Source organism: Oncorhynchus clarkii, chromosome 19 (genome assembly GCF_045791955.1).
Source record: "Oncorhynchus clarkii lewisi isolate Uvic-CL-2024 chromosome 19, UVic_Ocla_1.0, whole genome shotgun sequence".
NCBI classification, from domain to species: domain Eukaryota; kingdom Metazoa; phylum Chordata; class Actinopteri; order Salmoniformes; family Salmonidae; genus Oncorhynchus; species Oncorhynchus clarkii.
Genome location: NC_092165.1, coordinates 49,851,100 through 49,871,136, shown reverse-complemented (window position 1 = coordinate 49,871,136; position 20,037 = coordinate 49,851,100). Strand labels below are relative to the sequence as shown.

The window sequence follows — 20,037 nt, the reverse complement described above, 5'->3', positions numbered from 1 at the left end:
CTCTACTTTCCTAGCTTCAGGGGGAAGATGGGCAGGGACTCTGCTGTCCTAGCTTCAGGGGGAAGATGGGGAGGGACTACTGTCCTAGCTTCAGGGGGAAGATGGGGAGGGACTCTACTTTCCTAGCTTCAGGGGGAAGATGGGCAGGGACTCTGCTGCCCTAGCTTCAGGGGGAAGATGGGGAGGGACTACTGTCCTAGCTTCAGGGGGAAGATGGGCAGGGACTCTGCTGTCCTAGCTTCAGGGGGAAGATGGTTCCACCATTGGGACAGAGAAGAGCACACACACACACACACACACACACACACACGTACGTTAGATGGAAGGTTTTGTAAAAGTAATTGACAAATGTTTGTATGTAATTCTGACTGGTTTGAAATTAATTTCCGTTATGAGCTTGTGACGTGAAACCAATGTCCTCTGTATTCTCCTCTTCCAGGTGCCAGGCATGTGTGTGTAACTCCGTTGGAGGGGTGAATGGGTCATGCCACCCAGAGACAGGGATATGCCAGTGTAAGGCCTTGGTGACGGGGGACAAGTGTGACCGCTGTGTCCCTGGAGCCAGTCACCTGGACTCAGACAACCACCTGGGCTGCAGTAAAGGTAGAGTTAAGACAATGCTTTTATGTCTTATAGGTTATAAATAATATTATATTCATTGTATGTATGTGCGTGTGTTGTGTGCATTTGTGTGTGTACTCTATCTCTTTCTCGATGTCTGTGGATTCTGTGTGTCTGTGTGTATGCATACAGTATGTGTGTGATGTGTGTGTTAGTGGGGAGTAATTTCCTCCTACTGTGCTTTCCCTGCCTAGGGGCTGTTTTGAGTTAGACACACGGACACTAACTTGACATGGAACAGACACACAGTATTAAACTCACAGAGGGACACTGGCTCTCTGGGGCCTCCTCAGTATGCTAAGACGCTCCCCATGGATCAAATGGAAAATACCCCTCAGACATGCACGCACACACACGCATGCAGACACGCACGCATACACGCAGACACACACACACACACACACACACACACACACACACACACACACACACACACACACACACACACACACACACACACACACCCCGCAAGCCTGTTATTGTGTCTATTGTGTTGCATAAGACATGCACAGTGGTTAATAATGTTATTGTATCTTCCCCCTCTTTCTCTTATCCCCTCCCAACCCCTTCCCATTTCCCACATCCCTCTCTCTCTCTTCTTCTCTCCCCTACCCTGCCTCCCTTGCTCTCTGTCTCTCCCCTTCCCCCCTCACCCCAGCTCCTATCCAGCAGCCCAGTCCTGTAGGGTTAGTCCTGACCTCCACCTCCATCCGCCTGACCTGGAGGCCTCCTGACGCGCCCAACACACACACTCTCAACTACACACTGCTCAGGGACGGCCTACATATACACACTACGCAGAGACACTACCCATTCAGTAAGTACACACACATTCACATTCACAGGCACACAAACACACACACACACACACACACACACACACACACACACACACACACACACACACACACATTTTGTATACTTTATTTGAATCCACCAATCAAATTGACAAAAAAAAGGATCAGACATTTCAAAGGTCCCTGTATGCATAAAGCACCCCTTTCTCCAAACAGCTAGGGTGCCTACAACAGCTGAAACAGAGCAGTATCTAGCCAATTGCTTTGCCCTACTTTTCGTCAGGACCTCAATCTGGAGGCACCGCACTGCAAGCCTGTGTATGTGGCCGAGACTGCCAAATATCAGAGCCACCAGCTTGCACCTCCACCCGAGGCTGTCCAAGCGTGGCACGAGGGGCTGGTATTTAAACAGCTTCTCAGCAAAGGCCTGCTCTATGTAGCCGTCCAAGGAGCAGCCCACTTCCAAAATGAGCACCTCTCCCTGGCCTTCCCTCACAACAACAATATCTGCTGTATTTGACACACAGGAAAACACATAATCAACGTCAAACCAGCTTCCCCTTACGCAAGAATGTTTATGCACGTGTACTGTTTGTGAGACCACTTGTCTCACTTCGATGGCTATCAGGTCAACAAGGCGGTCATGTCTAGCAATGTACAAATCCTTGTATGAACAGCAGCCATTCACAACATGGGCAATGGACTCTATTACAATTGACTCATGTAGAACACAAAATGGCTCATGGTTTGCAGGGTACCAGAGTGCTAGATTATATTTTGTTGGTATAACTCACAGCCTCGCCTTAAAAGTAAAGGTTAGAATCTTCTCGCCAATGGCAAAATTCTGGTACATGGAATGGGAGACAGAGTGGACATCACAGTTCAGAGCAGTGAGTTTCCCCTGCAGCCTCAGGCCAGTCCAGTGTTGCAGTAGCTGGGAGACAGAGTGGACATCACAGTTCAGAGCAGTGAGTTTCCCCTGCAGCCTCAGGCCAGTCCAGTGTTACAGTAGCTGGGAGACAGAGTGGACATCACAGTTCAGAGCAGTGAGTTTCCCCTGCGGCCTCAGGCCAGTCCAGTGTTGCAGTAGCTGGGAGACAGAGTGGACATCACAGTTCAGAGCAGTGAGTTTCCCCTGCAGCCTCAGGCCAGTCCAGTGTTACAGTAGCTGGGAGACAGAGTGGACATCACAGTTCAGAGCAGTGAGTTTCCCCTGCAGCCTCAGGCCAGTCCAGTGTTGCCGTAGCTGGGAGACAGAGTGAACATCACAGTTCAGTGTTGCAGTAGCTGGGAGACAGAGTGGACATCACAGTTCAGAGCAGTGAGTTTCCCCTGCAGCCTCAGGCCAGTCCAGTGTTGCAGTAGCTGGGAGACAGAGTGGACATCACAGTTCAGAGCAGTGAGTTTCCCCTGCAGCCTCAGGCCAGTCCAGTGTTGCAGTAGCTGGGAGACAGAGTGGACATCACAGTTCAGAGCAGTGAGTTTCCCCTGCAGCCTCAGGCCAGTCCAGTGTTGCCGTAGCTGGGAGACAGAGTGAACATCACAGTTCAGTGTTGCAGTAGCTGGGAGACAGAGTGGACATCACAGTTCAGAGCAGTGAGTTTCCCCTGCAGCCTCAGGCCAGTCCAGTGTTACAGTAGCTGGGAGACAGAGTGGACATCACATTTCAGAGCAGTGAGTTTCCCCTGCAGCCTCAGGCCAGTCCAGTGTTACAGTAGCTGGGAGACAGAGTGGACATCACAGTTCAGAGCAGTGAGTTTCCCCTGCGGCCTCAGGCCAGTCCAGTGTTGCAGTAGCTGGGAGACAGAGTGGACATCACAGTTCAGAGCAGTGAGTTTCCCCTGCAGCCTCAGGCCAGTCCAGTGTTGCCGTAGCTGGGAGACAGAGTGGACATCACAGTTCAGAGCAGTGAGTTTCCCCTGCAGCCTCAGGCCAGTCCAGTGTTACAGTAGCTGGGAGACAGAGTGGACATCACAGTTCAGAGCAGTGAGTTTCCCCTGCAGCCTCAGGCCAGTCCAGTGTTGCAGTAGCTGGGAGACAGAGTGGACATCACAGTTCAGAGCAGTGAGTTTCCCCTGCAGCCTCAGGCCAGTCCAGCGTTGCCGTAGCTGGGAGACAGAGTGAACATCACAGTTCAGTGTTGCAGTAGCTGGGAGACAGAGTGGACATCACAGTTCAGAGCAGTGAGTTTCCCCTGCAGCCTCAGGCCAGTCCAGTGTTGCCGTAGCTGGGAGACAGAGTGGACATCACAGTTCAGAGCAGTGAGTTTCCCCTGCAGCCTCAGGCCAGTCCAGTGTTACAGTAGCTGGGAGACAGAGTGGACATCACAGTTCAGAGCAGTGAGTTTCCCCTGCAGCCTCAGGCCAGTCCAGTGTTGCAGTAGCTGGGAGACAGAGTGGACATCACAGTTCAGAGCAGTGAGTTTCCCCTGCAGCCTCAGGCCAGTCCAGTGTTGCAGTAGCTGGGGGACAGAGTGGACATCACAGTTCAGAGCAGTGAGTTTCCCCTGCAGCCTCAGGCCAGTCCAGTGTTGCAGTAGCTGGGAGACAGAGTGGGCATCACAATTCAGAGCAGTGAGTTTCCCCTGCAGCCTCAGGCCAGTCCAGTGTTGCCGTAGCTGGGAGACAGAGTGGACATCACAGTTCAGAGCAGTGAGTTTCCCCTGCAGCCTCAGGCCAGTCCAGTGTTGCAGTAGCTGGGGGACAGAGTGGACATCACAGTTCAGAGCAGTGAGTTTCCCCTGCAGCCTCAGGCCAGTCCAGTGTTGCAGTAGCTGGGGGACAGAGTGGACATCACAGTTCAGAGCAGTGAGTTTCCCCTGCAGCCTCAGGCCAGTCCAGTGTTACAGTAGCTGGGAGACAGAGTGGACATCACAGTTCAGAGCAGTGAGTTTCCCCTGCAGCCTCAGGCCAGTCCAGTGTTGCAGTAGCTGGGAGACAGAGTGGGCATCACAATTCAGAGCAGTGAGTTTCCCCTGCAGCCTCAGGCCAGTCCAGTGTTGCAGTAGCTGGGAGACAGAGTGGACATCACAGTTCAGAGCAGTGAGTTTCCCCTGCAGCCTCAGGCCAGTCCAGTGTTGCAGTAGCTGGGAGACAGAGTGGACATCACAGTCCAGAGCATCGAGTTTCCCCTGCAGCCTCAGGCCAGTCCAGTGTTGCCGTAGCTGGGAGACAGAGTGAACATCACATTTCAGTGTTGCAGTAGCTGGGAGACAGAGTGGACATCACAGTTCAGTGTTGCAGTAGCTGGGAGACAGAGTGGACATCACAGTTCAGAGCAGTGAGTTTCCCCTGCAGCCTCAGGCCAGTCCAGTGTTGCCGTAGCTGGGAGACAGAGTGAACATCACAGTTCAGTGTTGCAGTAGCTGGGAGACAGAGTGGACATCACAGTTCAGAGCAGTGAGTTTCCCCTGCAGCCTCAGGCCAGTCCAGTGTTGCAGTAGCTGGGAGACAGAGTGGACATCACAGTCCAGAGCATCGAGTTTCCCCTGCAGCCTCAGGCCAGTCCAGTGTTACAGTAGCTGGGAGACAGAGTGGACATCACAGTTCAGTGTTGCAGTAGCTGGGAGACAGAGTGGACATCACAGTTCAGAGTTGCAGTAGCTGAGAGACAGAGTGGACATCACAGTTCAGAGCAGTGAGTTTCCCCTGCAGCCTCAGGCCAGTCCAGTGTTGCAGTAGCTGGGAGACAGAGTGGACATCACAGTTCAGAGCAGTGAGTTTCCCCTGCAGCCTCAGGCCAGTCCAGTGTTGCAGTAGCTGGGAGACAGAGTGGACATCACAGTTCAGAGCAGTGAGTTTCCCCTGCAGCCTCAGGCCAGTCCAGTGTTACAGTAGCTGGGAGACAGGGTGGACATCACAGTTCAGAGCAGTGAGTTTCCCCTGCAGCCTCAGGCCAGTCCAGTGTTGCAGTAGCTGGGAGACAGAGTGGACATCACAGTTCAGAGCAGTGAGTTTCCCCTGCAGCCTCAGGCCAGTCCAGTGTTGCCGTAGCTGGGAGACAGAGTGAACATCACAGTTCAGTGTTGCAGTAGCTGGGAGACAGAGTGGACATCACAGTTCAGAGCAGTGAGTTTCCCCTGCAGCCTCAGGCCAGTCCAGTGTTGCAGTAGCTGGGGGACAGAGTGGACATCACAGTTCAGAGCAGTGAGTTTCCCCTGCAGCCTCAGGCCAGTCCAGTGTTGCAGTAGCTGGGGGACAGAGTGGACATCACAGTTCAGAGCAGTGAGTTTCCCCTGCAGCCTCAGGCCAGTCCAGTGTTGCAGTAGCTGGGAGACAGAGTGGACATCACAGTTCAGAGCAGTGAGTTTCCCCTGCTGCCTCAGGCCAGTCCAGTGTTGCAGTAGCTGGGAGACAGAGTGGACATCACAGTTCAGAGCAGTGAGTTTCCCCTGCAGCCTCAGGCCAGTCCAGTGTTGCCGTAGCTGGAGACAGAGTGAACATCACAGTTCAGTGTTGCAGTAGCTGGGAGACAGAGTGGACATCACAGTTCAGAGCAGTGAGTTTCCCCTGCAGCCTCAGGCCAGTCCAGTGTTACAGTAGCTGGGAGACAGAGTGAACATCACAGTTCAGAGCAGTGAGTTTCCCCTGCAGCCTCAGGCCAGTCCAGTGTTGCAGTAGCTGGGGGACAGAGTGGACATCACAGTTCAGAGCAGTGAGTTTCCCCTGCAGCCTCAGGCCAGTCCAGTGTTGCAGTAGCTGGGGGACAGAGTGGACATCACAGTTCAGAGCAGTGAGTTTCCCCTGCAGCCTCAGGCCAGTCCAGTGTTGCAGTAGCTGGGGGACAGAGTGGACATCACAGTTCAGAGCAGTGAGTTTCCCCTGCAGCCTCAGGCCAGTCCAGTGTTGCAGTAGCTGGGGGACAGAGTGGACATCACAGTTCAGTGTTGCAGTAGCTGGGAGACAGAGTGGACATCACAGTTCAGAGCAGTGAGTTTCCCCTGCAGCCTCAGGCCAGTCCAGTGTTGCAGTAGCTGGGAGACAGAGTGGACATCACAGTTCAGAGCAGTGAGTTTACCCTGCAGCCTCAGGCCAGTCCAGTGTTGCAGTAGCTGGGGGACAGAGTGGACATCACAGTTCAGAGCAGTGAGTTTCCCCTGCAGCCTCAGGCCAGTCCAGTGTTGCAGTAGCTGGGAGACAGAGTGGACATCACAATTCAGAGCAGTGAGTTTCCCCTGCAGCCTCAGGCCAGTCCAGTGTTGCAGTAGCTGGGAGACAGAGTGGACATCACAGTTCAGAGCAGTGAGTTTCCCCTGTTGCCTCAGGCCAGTCCAGTGTTGCAGTAGCTGCATCCGTCTGATACCGAGGAGTGTTGTCCTGGATGTAGGATGAGATGTTCCATCATGGGTGACAGAAGTCTCCACAACAACACTGAGATCTGACCACAACTGCTTCAGAGGCCGTCACTGACTCAGTTTGCATATCAGTCCGTTTCCACCTGAGCTACACTCCAGTCCGGTTGCACAGGCCATTGAGATCCGGCCAATCTGACCACACTCCAAAGCACACAGCACAAGTGTCCAATTTTAAATTGGCCTTCCTCTTGAAGCCTAGGAAGTTGTCCTCAGTGTCCCAGGCCAGGGGAACCTTCCTCCTGAAGCCCAGGAAGTTGTCCTCAGTGTCCCTGGCCTGGGGAACCTTCCTCCTGAAGCCCAGGAAGTTGTCCTCAGTGTCCCTGGCCAGGGGAACCTTCCTCTTCCGTAGGTCCAGAAGGAAAGAGGCTCTGGCTAACTCCTTAACTGTCACATCGTCACTGTTGAGCATGTTCAACAGGTGAGTCTGTCTGGTAGCAGTGTAAATCCACTCAATATTCGGGACACCTAAACGCCCCTCTCTTCGGGACACCTAAACGCCCCTCTCTTCGGGACACCTAAATGCCCCTCTCTTCGGGACACCTAAACGCCCCTCTCTTCGGGACACCTAAACGCCCCTCTCTTTGGCTCAGGAAGACAAAGTCACGTGTCGTGTGTGTGTTGAAGCATTGCCACTTTTTCACCACCTGAACAGTTTTGTTATTAATTTCCCCCAGAACCTTCTGTGGGAGAGGCACATGTGCAAGCAGATGTTTAATCTTTACTAGGGCCACCTCTCTCACAGCTTCTAGCTTCATGACCACAGGCAGAGTGGAAATGTCAATCATATCAAGCCTGGTTGAATACACACGGACGAGCTCCTCAACTTGTTCCCACTCGCCAGCAACATAAAATGTATGTCCAAGATAACTATATGTTTCGTGATGAGAGTAGACTCTGAGTGGTTTATTCATTAGTGTAAATGTTGGGGGCTTATCAGTTTTAGACTTGTACCAGAGGTTACCTCTGCTGTGTCTTTCATACAACACTGGACATTTAGTGTCTTTCCAGCCCATCTCAAAAAATCATCTGTGAGAGAGCATGTCTTTAATGACATGGTCTTCTCTGGAGGTCATCTGGAGGTCACCAGCATACCCTCTTACTGGGTTTGGTGACACACACGCACAAACACACACACACGCACACACACACACACACACATTCAAGTCTTTTCTCTCTCCTAGGCCCTGTAACTTATGTGGACAGTGGTTTGTCTCCGTTCATGGATTATTCTTACCAGCTAGTAACGGCTAACGTTAACGGTCAGACGGTGAGTGTTCCGGTCAATTACCAGACCCTGGCCGCCGCACCGGACCCTGACCATATCCTTCTGACTCTGGTGGGCCGACCAGGACCGACCACAGCCAACCTCAACTGGACCCGACCACAGAACACATCAGGTCCACAAGAGAGGTATGGACCAGTGGGCTGCTGAGGGGAGAACGGCTCTTAATAATGTCCGTAACGGAGCAGATGGAATGGCATCAAACACCTGGAAATCATGTGATGTAAATTTGATGTATTTGATAGCGTTCCACTGATTCCACTCCAGTCATAACCATGAGCCTGTCCTCCCCAATTAAGGTGCCACCAACCTCTTGTGGTATGGACCCAGTATTCTAAACCCCCTCTAGGTGTCCTATCTAACCTCAGTGGATAAATAAAGAGAAATACGGGGGGGGGGGGGGTATTGAATCAGAGAGAGTGAGCGAGAGACTTGTATTGAAAAACACTTTCAATAGTGAATCCATTGAACATGATTGTTTGTCTAGGACTAAGCCTAATTTGTGTCCAGGAAACCAGCTCTTAAGAATTCTCAACCAGCTGAGTTGAGATGAGACTAGATGTTCTTTTATGGTCTGTGAGTCCCTAACTGAAGGAGTAACATTGGCTGGTCAGTTATCATGGTCAAGTCATATTGACTAATAAACTAAACGGATCCCTCTTTCTGTGTGTTCCTGTAGGTTTGTGCTGACCTCAGTGGAGGCTGGTACTGGTAGGGAGCGGGTCCACTATACAGGTCTAGAGACCCAGGCTGCAGCCGCTGGCCTCTCCCCCTACACCCACTACAACCTCACCCTGCAGGCCTGTACTACTGGTGGGTGCACCTCCACCCCTCCCCTGCCCCTCCTCACTTCACCCAGCCCCCCACAGGGACAGCCCCCACCCAGGGTCAACACCACCGGACCGCACCAAATGGACGCAGCCTGGAACCCCCCCGTTCGTCCCAATGGTACGACCCGAATCGCCTCTTGATCTGTGTTCACAGACAACAGGAATGAAATTGAGAAGAACAAATAGTTTTGAGAAGGAGGTACTATGGAGACTGTCCTATTAGGATGCTCCAAGAGAACACATGTTCAACTCCCCTTAACACTGTGTCCCTACAGTGTTCTCCTGGATCCAGGGCTTTGTACAGTCTCTATAAGGCTCTCTACCATATTAAGCCTGTGTAACCACCACACTAATGCTTTCTCAGTCATGGTTTAATTTACTGCATTACATTATATCGCTCCCCGAGGCACATTGAAACAAATGTACTTCTACCAGACATTATTATTCATGTAATTTCATATTCTGTTTTGAGTCGTCATTCAACCATGCCTACAACTAGAACTGCCATGATGGACTGGCTGTATTGAAACAAGACATGGGGGAACAGACTCATTGAAGTGCTAGTGTGATAGGGAACATTGGAGAAGAGAGAGAGAAAAGAGGGAGAATAGAAGTGTTTATTTCCATTGTGTTGTGATGCCTGCCTGTCCTCGGCTCAACCTTCTGTATTCATTCACTGCCTTGTTAACACTAATGAGCAATGTGGATACGATGCTGAGCTTTGATTCTCATGTGGAGGAAGAGTCTCTCTGCTATAGAGTATTAGAATGGGATATGAGAATGCACTGTGCTGGTATTCATTCATTCTATTTTAGTATTGGCTGAAGACCTGTGGTTGATTAGTAGCTTACAGTATGGTACTGTAGTGATGCATACAGTATTGTATCTCCTTGTGTCCTACTAGTGCTGAGCAACTAACTGAAATTGCGGTTATTTTTCGGCTTTTAACCCAGAAGAGTCTAAGCCCTGTCTAAGCCGGGGGGATACTACTAAGCTATGTGGAATTGTTTTAAGAAGGTCATACCAAGGATCAATTTGCTATTTGATTTTTCAGACGAGTCTTGTGACGCCTGTGGGTGTGCTAGAGAAAAACAACCAACATGTACGTCTTCCTGAGAGTCTCATCTTTACAGTGGTTTTCTAGGCCAAACCGTTCAGACGCTACAGACGATTTTGTGAGAAGACCGATTTTCGGGATGTCTCATGGTCTGACAAATACCGCTCTATCTCTGTCACCTTTACCACAGATGTGGAAGTGTTAAGTAGACAGATGTGGAAGTGTTAAGTAGGCAGATGTGGAAGTGTTAAGTAGGCAGATGTGGAAGTGTTAAGTAGGCAGATGTGGAAGTGTTAAGTAGACAGATGTGGAAGTGTTAAGTAGGCAGATGTGGAAGTGTTAAGTAGGCAGATGTGGAAGTGTTAAGTAGACAGATGTGGAAGTGTTAAGTAGACAGATGTGGAAGTGTTAAGTAGGCAGATGTGGAAGCGCTAAGTGGGCAGATGTGGAAGTGTTAAGTAGGCAGATGTGGAAGTGTTAAGTAGGCAGATGTTGAAGCGCTAAGTGGGCAGATGTGGAAGTGTTAAGTAGGCAGATGTGGAAGTGTTAAGTAGGCAGATGTGGAAGTGTTAAGTGGGCAGATGTGGAAGTGTTAAGTGGGCAGATGTGGAAGTGTTAAGTGGGCAGATGTGGAAGTGTTAAGTGGGCAGGTGTGGAAGCGTTAAGTAGGCAGATGTGGAAGCGCTAAGTGGGCAGATGTGGAAGTGTTAAGTGGGCAGATGTGGAAGTGTTAAGTGGGCAGACGTGGAAGTGTTAAGTGGGCAGATGTGGAAGTGTTAAGTAGACAGATGTGGAAGTGTTAAGTAGGCAGATGTGGAAGTGTTAAGTAGACAGATGTGGAAGCGCTAAGTGGGCAGATGTGGAAGTGTTAAGTGGGCAGATGTGGAAGTGTTAAGTGGGCAGATGTGGAAGTGTTAAGTGGGCAGATGTGGAAGTGTTAAGTGGGCAGATGTGGAAGTGTTAAGTAGGCAGATGTGGATGTGTTAAGTGGGCAGGTGTGGAAGTGTTAAGTGGGCAGATGTGGAAGTGTTAAGTGGGCAGGTGTGGAAGTGTTAAGTGGGCAGATGTGGTGAATTGAGATGCATCCAATGCAAAAAATCAAATCAAGCCCGAACTGTGCGATGTAGTAGGGAGTTGTAGTTTCCAACAGGCCAATGTTCTACATAGGTTAGTACAGAAAACATGGTAATTAACTCAAATGACCATAATCCATTGCGCGAGTACTTGTCCGTGTTTCTTCTACGCCTGCTACATTGGGTTAGTGTGGGGAAGACACAGAGAGAAGAGACAGAAGAATGTGCGATCAAGAGGGATAGAGAGCAGTTGCTTCGAGAGGTATCTCTACCTGAAAATACAATCTAAGTGATTGATAGTTGGTATTCAGCAGGCATAAAAGTATGCCTTATTTATTTTGGAGAAGTACTAAAATAGGACTTTTGTCAGAAGCTCTATAGAGATGAGTTGATGACTTGGAATGAAATAATGAAGTCCTCAAATAAAACAAATGTAATATATGGCATCAACTGAAATATGTGATTATAGTAAAGTAATGTGAATAAATGATGGTTAATGAGTGATAATCAGTAATGGACAGTCACTACTATTATGGGACTTTTAGAAATTGTTTTATTCTGTGTTGTTACATTATTCAACCTACATAATGTATAGTGCATTTAATGTCAAAAAATAGAAACCGAAGTAAAAAAACGTGATTATTTTTTCATTTACCAAAAAAAAAAAATCCACTGTGTCCTAAATAGTGGTTATCTAACTTATTTTTTAACTTTGATCAATATAATGTACTTTATAATTTCCTTGTGACCCACCTGGTATAAGAATATACAACATTTCTGGCAAGGAACAGGTCCTAATAGGAACTAGTCACAAGCTAACCCATCAATAACTGATTAATATGGAATTGAACATAATAAAATTGTCTCTTTTGTTTCTGCCTTCATAGGTGTTATTATAAGGTACGAGCTCTTCATACGAGGGCCAATGGAATCGCAGAACACCACAAGCCCCGCCCCAGAGCGTAGGGTGTTTGTGAGCAGTGGTTGGCTGGATCCCCGCCTCCCGTCTGACTCAGCCAAAGAGAGTGCTCTGCCTCCTCCCCAGAGCAGCGCCATAGTAACAGACCTGCAGGCCTTCTCCACCTATCAGTTGCGAGTTCTGACCGTCAACATGGCCGGGAGTGTGATATCAGACTGGACTACAGCTCAGACACAGGAGGGGGGTCAGTTAAACACACACACACACCAGCATACAAACACAAACAGTGACGAAAAAAGTAGAGAGAGCGTGAGGTGAGCACTTGCAGAGAGAGAGAGTTCCTCTGGGGAGGCCTCTGGGTGTGTAGTTCTAGTAGTTTTGTGACATAATGGTTGGTGGAAGTGAGGGAGGAGAGGGATAGGGAAGAGAGAGAGAGAGTTCCTCTGAGTGTGTAGTTCTAGTAGTGTTGTGACATAATGGTTGGTGGAAGTGAGGGAGGAGAGGGATAGGGAAGAGAGAGAGAGAGTTCCTCTGGGTGTGTAGTTCTAGTAGTTTTGTGACATAATGGTTGGTGGAAGTGAGGGAGGAGAGGGATAGGGAAGAGAGAGAGAGAGTTCCTCTGGGTGTGTAGTTCTAGTAGTTTTGTGACATAATGGTTGGTGGAAGTGAGGGAGGAGAGGGATAGGGAAGAGAGAGAGAGAGAAAAAGAGACAGGAAGGAGAGGGGTTTCTCATTAAGCATTATAATTCCAAAGAGATGATATGGCTCATTAGAACTAGACTGTGCCCCCAAAACAAAACTCACAGCCCTCTGTCTGACTGTGTAATAGCCATGAATCACATTACACACCCTGTGTGTGTGTGTGTGTGTGTGTGTGTGTGTGTGTGTGTGTGTGTGTGTGTGTGTGTGAGAGAGAGAGTGTTTGTGCACTCCTGCATGCGTGCGTGAATCGCATTAAACACCTAACACTAGGTGGCTTCAGAGATAAAGGAGAGATTGGAAAGATACGACGAGAGATGGGGAGATAGTGTGTGAGATAATAGGTGTTTCTAAATGTGTGAGGGTGGTCTGTGCTGTGCTGTGCTGTGCTGTGCTTTCATTCAGAGGGCTGTGTGAGTGTTGACTGAGGCTTATTATGCCAGTACTCCTGAGCCATGTTGACAGCCCCATCACAAACATAAACACAAACGCTGCTCCACATTTGGATCAAACATGCAAATGGTATTTTACAGCTTGTGTTTGGAGTGGATTCTGTGCCCAGAGTTAACTTAACAAGCTCTCTCTCTCCCTCTCTCTGTCTCTCTCTCACTCTCTCCCTCTGCATTTCTGTGTTTCTGTCAGGGTAGCTGTGTCAAGTTGACATGGTGTGTTTTTTCAACCTGGCTGTGCTCCTATTTGACAACATCCACCTGCTTCCACTGTTCATTAAAACCCTCCACAGCAGTTACACTGACGCAGTCAACGGAGTTACTATTATGGACACTGTGATTTAAGAGTACTTTATGATAAAAGAAGAGATTGGAAGTAACGTGTGTGTGTGTGTGTGTGTGTGTGTTCCATAGCTCCGGAGTTTGTGGCTCCTCCTGAGGTGTCGGCGGTGTCATCCTCGTCCCTAAAGGTCGCGTGGAGGTCAGCGCGGGGTCAAGAGGCTAGAGGACAGGTCACTGAATACAGGGTGAACCTGGTCACAGAGCAGAGGTCCAACCCATACGCACCACCTGTTATCACACAGGTAACATACTGACACAATAAATAGGTACACATGCTTCTCCCTTATTCCTAGATTTCCTGAAAATGTCTTGGCCCTAAATCATCTTAGAAAAATAGATAGACATTCGAAACAGCACTACTTCTGCATTCCCTTAGAAAAACACATACTATATCATTGCACAGATAGGAGTGTTCTCATCGGCTCAAACATAGATGTCCCTCCTCAGGTATAGCGACTCTAAAGTGTATGATGTCACACCACCTACATGGCTAAACCCATCATGCATTGCCCTATGTCAGTGTATCACCTCTGACTCCCTCCGGCTGGAGGTTCAACGAGCGTTGCTTCTCCTCAGCAGTAGTTTTATCTAGCTCTTCGTCGGGGTGATAGTAGTGTGTTGAGGTGCAGGGTCTACCAACTGAGCTCCACGCTCTACCAACTGAGCTCCACGCTCTACCATCTGAGCTCCACGCTCTACCAACTGAGCTCCATGCTCTACCAACTGAGCTCCACGCTCTACCAACTGAGCTCCACGCTCTACCAACTGAGCTCCACGCTCTACCAACTGAGCTCCACGCTCTACCATCTGAGCTCCACGCTCTACCAACTGAGCTCCACGCTCTACCAACTGAGCTCCACGCTCTACCAACTGAGCTCCACGCTCTACCAACTGAGCTCCACGCTCTACCAACTGAGCTCCATGTTCTACCACCTCAGCTCCATGCTCTACCAACTGAGCTCCATGTTCTACCACCTGAGCTCCATGCTCTACCACCTGAGCTCCGTGCTCCACCACCTGAGTGTGCTCTACCAACTGAGCTCCATGTTCTACCACCTGAGCTCCGTGCTCTACCACCTGAGCTCCATGCTCTACCACCTGAGCTCCATGCTCTACCACCTGAGCTCCATGCTCTACCACCTGAGCTCCATGCTCTACCACCTGAGCTCCGTGCTCTACCACCTGAGCTCTGTGCTCTACCACCTGAGCTCCATGTTCTTCCACCTGAGCTCCATGCTCTACCAACTGAGCTCCATGCTCTCTACCACCTGAGCTCCATGCTCTCTACCACCTGAGCTCCATGCTCTACCACCTGAGCTCCGTGCTCTACCACCTGAGCTCCACGCTCTACCAACTGAGCTCCACGCTCTACCAACTGAGCTCCATGCTGTACCAACTGAGCTCCACGCTCTACCATCTGAGCTCCACGCTCTACCAACTGAGCTCCACGCTCTACCAACTGAGCTCCGTGCTCTCTACCACCTGAGCTCCATGCTCTCTACCACCTGAGCTCCACGCTCTACCACCTAAGCGCCGTGCTCTACCACCTGAGCTCCGTGCTCTACCACCTGAGCTCCATGCTCTACCAACTGAGCTCCGTGCTCTACCACCTGAGCTCCGGGCTCAACTGAGTTCCATGCTCTCCTCTACCTGAGCTCCGTGCTCCACCACCTGAGCGTGCTCTACCAACTGAGCTCCATGTTCTACCACCTGAGCTCCGTGCTCTACCACCTGAGCTCCGTGCTCTACCACCTGAGCTCCGTGCTCTACCACCTGAGCTCCATGCTCTACCACCTGAGCTCCGTGCTCTACCACCTGAGCTCCATGCTCTACCACCTGATCTCCATGCTCTACCACCTGAGCTCCATGCTCTACCACCTGAGCTCCATGCTCTACCACCTGAGCTCCATGCTCTACCACCTGAGCTCCGTGCTCTACCACCTGAGCTCCATGCTCTCTACCACCTGAGCTCCATGCTCTACCACCTGAGCTCCATGCTCTACCACCTGAGCTCCGTGCTCTACCACCTGAGCTCCATGCTCTCTACCATCTGAGCTCCATGCTCTACCACCTGAGCTCCGTGCTCCACCACCTGAGCTCCATGCTCTACCACCTGAGCTCCATGCTCTACCACCTGAGCTCCATGCTCTACCACCTGAGCTCCGTGCTCTACCACCTGAGCTCCGTGCTCTACCACCTGAGTTCCGTGCTCTACCACCTGAGCTCCATGTTCTTCCACCTGAGTTCCATGCTCTACCAACTGAGCCATACAGGACCACAAGTGTGTGTAGGGGGCCTATAACATCACTCTGATCCTCTGTGTGTGTGTGTCTTTCTTGTCGCAGGTGCTGTATGTAGCCAGTCCATCAGAGCGTGTGTATGTAGCAGAAGGACTAGAGGCCTACAGAAGATATGACTTCACTGTGACTCTGTGTACCTCACTGGGCTGTGTGACCAGCCTGCCTGCCTCCGGACGAACACTACCTACAGGTAACACATACACACACACACACACACACACACAAACTGAACACTACCAACTGGTAACCCACTCATTATAACACCAGAGATAAATATCATCCAATTCTTTATTTATTTATACCACACTGCTCAGAAATACTCCAGTATACTCCAGCAGTACTGCTATACTCCCATACAGTGTCTCTGTTTATGGAGTTGTAGATCATAATTGTTGCTGGTTAAACCTGACCACATGTATGTATTGTCCCAGTTATGGAGGTGTAGAATAGCAGGTCAGTTACATATTAAGAGACTATAATGGAGTGTGTCTGTCAGGGAACGAACTACCTCTGGATGGGAGAGGGGGATGGAAAGAAAGCAACGAAGGGAGAGAAAAAGGAAAAAGAGAAAACAAGAAATAGGGAGAGAGTGAAGAAGCAAAGAAGAGAGTGAGGGAGAGGGAAGACAGGGTTCACACACACACATACACACATACATACACACTCACTCACTCAGACTCACACATACATGCACTCAATCCCGCACGCACGCACGCACTCACACACACAAACACACTCACACAGACGTTCACATACATACACACACACTCACATACACATACACTCACACACACACACACTCACACACACACTCACTCACGCACGCACGCACGCACACACGCACACACACACACATGCACTCACTAACTCACTAAATTCACTCACTCAGTATTTCAGTCGAGACACTGGTGTAACCAGGGGGGAAATTCATTGTACACGGCAGTAAAAACAATTTACTGTTAATTACAAGGAGAAAAATGTGGCATAGCGCACACCCCCTGTTGGCCATGAATCATACACACACACACACACACACACACACATACACACACACACACACACACACACACACACACACACACACACACACACTGTTACACACACACATTCTGTCACACACACGTGTGTGCGGGCCACTGCCATAGATTTATTACCAATATGGAAGTAGGATGAATTAGCCTCCTTTTTTAATAACTGAGACACAAATCACCGGGCCTGGGACGAGCTCTAATTGATCAGCTTTGTGTGATGGGCACACACACACACACAGTGCCGCCGCACAGCTCTAACATATGGTCTGGGCTGACACACACATATTCATCCATATGCTCACACATGTTCACCGTTTGGTCCGTTTCTATTCCATGTGTTACTTTGTTTGTGTGTTTTATTTACGTATCGAAGATGTGAGAATGTGTTTCTCTCAGGAATACAGCATGCTTTAACATATTAATATACATCATGGTGTTGGTTTCGACTTCATTTAAATGGTTCCAAGGTTTTTAAATGTAGAAATCTAGATTATGTGGCATGTTTTGTGTTTTAAACTGTACAGTCACAAAATCACCCCATATTGTGTTTAGGAATGAACATGTTTATATCTATTGGTCAACAGCCTTAACCCTCATTTCTCGATTGATACACTGGTGCGTCAATCTAAGTAACATAATGAAAAAATCCAGATCAAAATCTGTCCGCATCTGGGGTGAAAGGTGACAGAGCTAGAGCGGTGTTGGTCGATAATCGGTCTTCTCACAAAAACATCTGTAGTTCTACATCTGTTTTCTACATCTATTCTGACTTTGTGTACAGGGAGAATACTGTAAGAACGGCCCATGTTCTGCTTTCTGTCGCTGTACATTTCAGAAGTGCTGAACACGTACAGTTGTAGTCGGAAGTTTACATACACTTCAGTTGGAGTCATTAAAACTCGTTTTTCAACCACTACATAACATTTCTTGTTAACAAACTATAGTTTTGGCAAGTCGGTTAGGACATCTACTTTGTGCATGACACAAGTCATTTTTCCAACAATTGTTTACAGACAGATTATTTCACTGTATCACAATTCCAGTGGGTCAGAAGTTTACATACACTAAGTTGACTGTGCCTTTAAACAGCTTGGAAAATGATGTCGTCATGGCTTTAGAAGCTTCTGATAGGCTAATTGACATCATTTGAGTCAATTGGAGGTGTACCTGTGGATGTATTTTAAGGCCTACCTTGCTTGACATCATGGGAAAATCAAAAGAAATCAGCCAAGACCTCAGAAAAAAAATTGTAGACCTCCACAAGTCTGGTTCATCCTTAGGAGCAATTTCCAATTGCCTGAAGGTACCACGTTCATCTGTACAAACAATAGTACACAAGTATAAACACCATGGGACCACATAGCCGTCATACCGCTCATTAAGGAGAGGCGTTCTGTCTCCTAGAGATGAACGTACTTTGGTGTGAAAAGTGCAAGTCAATCCCAGAGCAACAGCGAAGGACCTTGTGAAGATGCTGGAGGAAACAAAGTATCTATATCCTCAGTATAACGAGTCCTATATCGACATAACCTGAAAGGCCGCTCAGCAAGGTTGAAGCCACTGCTCCAAAACCGCCATAAAAAAGCCAGACTATGGTTTACAACTGCAAGTGGGGACAAATATCGTACTTTTTGGAAAAATGATTAAACAAAAATAGAACTGTTTGGTCATAATGACCATTGTTGTGTTTGGAGGAAAAAGGGGGAGGCTTGCAAGCCGAAGAACACCATCCCAACCGTGAAGCACGGGGGTGGCAGCATCATGTTGTGGGGGTGCTTTGCTGCAGGAGGGACTGGTGCACTTCACAAAATAGATGGCATCATGAGGGTGGAAAATTATGTAGATATATTGAAGCAACATATCAAGACATCAGTCAGGAAGTTAAAGCTTGGTTGCAAATGGGTCTTCCAAATGGACAATGACCCCAAGCATACTTCCACAGTTGTGGCAAAATTGCTTCAGGACAACAAAGTCAAGGTATTGGAGTAGCCATCACAAAGCCCTGACCTCAATCCTATACAATATTTGAGGGCAGAACTGAAAAAGCGTGTGCAAGCAAGGAGGCCTTACAAACCTGACTCAGCTCTGTCAGGAGAAATGGGCCAAAATTCACCCAACTTATTGTGGGAAGCTTGTGGAAGGCTACCCAAAACGTTTGACCCAAGTTAAACCATTTTAAAGGCAATGCTACCAAATACTAATTGAGTGTATGTAAACTTCTGACCCACTGGGAATGTGATGAAAGAAATAAAATAAATAAATCATTCTCTCTACTATTATTCTGACATTTCACATTGTTAAAATATAGTAGTGATCCTAACTGACCTAAGGAATTGTGAAAAACTGAGTTTAAATGTGTTTGGCTAACGTGTACGTAAACTTCCGACTTCAACTCTAGTTATATTGACTACGTCCGTCGTCGCTCGCTCATTAATGTCTTAATCAAAATTACGGATCTCCTCTTATCCGCATATGCCATAGTTTGTACATCTCAATTGTCAGTAGAAACCACATATCAGCTATGTTTTTTCAAAGGCAGTAAATGATGCTGAATAAACAGTTTCGCTGCCAGACAAGGCTCTGCTGAAAGCCAGGTGTAGCGGTGGTAAGGATTCACTCCATGGTGCTGAAAAGAAAGCACTGCTGTTTGGACAGCTTTATGTAGTTCCTAACAGTTTGTAGCCACTGTTTGTCAGCGTTATAGTGCAATTAATGTATTGTTTAGTGTTGTGTAGTTTCTTTGTTGACATGCAACTAAAATAATTTTGGGGAGTTTGGCCCACCAAGATTTACATGCTAAAATCGCCACAGAGTATGACCCCCCCCACCCCCCGGCTTAGACTCTGAAGAATGGATTGTAGTTAGACGATTCTGCACTAATTGTCTGATCAAAACTTCCCGTTCACACATACTAACACACACAGACAAACGAATACACACACACTCACACACACGCAGACAGACAAACGAACCCAACCTGTTGGTTTGAAGCATCCAAGACTGTCTGTGCCATTACCCATGTTGTGATTGTCTTGTGCCAGACCTTAATGTTGATGATAGCCATTTATCCATCCTTTACCCAAGTTTTTACGACTGTTTAGACACACAATCCACATATTACCCAGACACACCATTACACAGAATAACCATCTGTCCAGATGGAGGAGACGGCATCTGCTTAGATGCTTTTATCTCACTCAAATTCTATTTGATTCTGTCAATACACACATCCACCCACAGTAAATGAACCTAGTTGGTCTTAGAGAGGAGTGAGCTGTGGGGTG

General features: G+C 48.6%; 1 protein-coding gene across 1 annotated transcript in view; it reads left to right on the top strand.

Annotated features, from left to right (window-relative positions):
• LOC139374512 (Usher syndrome 2A (autosomal recessive, mild)) overlaps positions 1 to 20,037 on the top strand; it is a 267,344-nt gene that overhangs the window by 523 nt on the left and 246,784 nt on the right. The window contains exons 2-8 of the mRNA XM_071115513.1: positions 440 to 603; positions 1,280 to 1,438; positions 7,953 to 8,181; positions 8,733 to 9,001; positions 11,901 to 12,176; positions 13,495 to 13,664; positions 15,768 to 15,912. Coding sequence (XP_070971614.1) covers positions 440 to 603; positions 1,280 to 1,438; positions 7,953 to 8,181; positions 8,733 to 9,001; positions 11,901 to 12,176; positions 13,495 to 13,664; positions 15,768 to 15,912 — 1,412 coding nt within the window. The remainder of the gene's footprint in view (positions 1 to 439; positions 604 to 1,279; positions 1,439 to 7,952; positions 8,182 to 8,732; positions 9,002 to 11,900; positions 12,177 to 13,494; positions 13,665 to 15,767; positions 15,913 to 20,037) is intronic.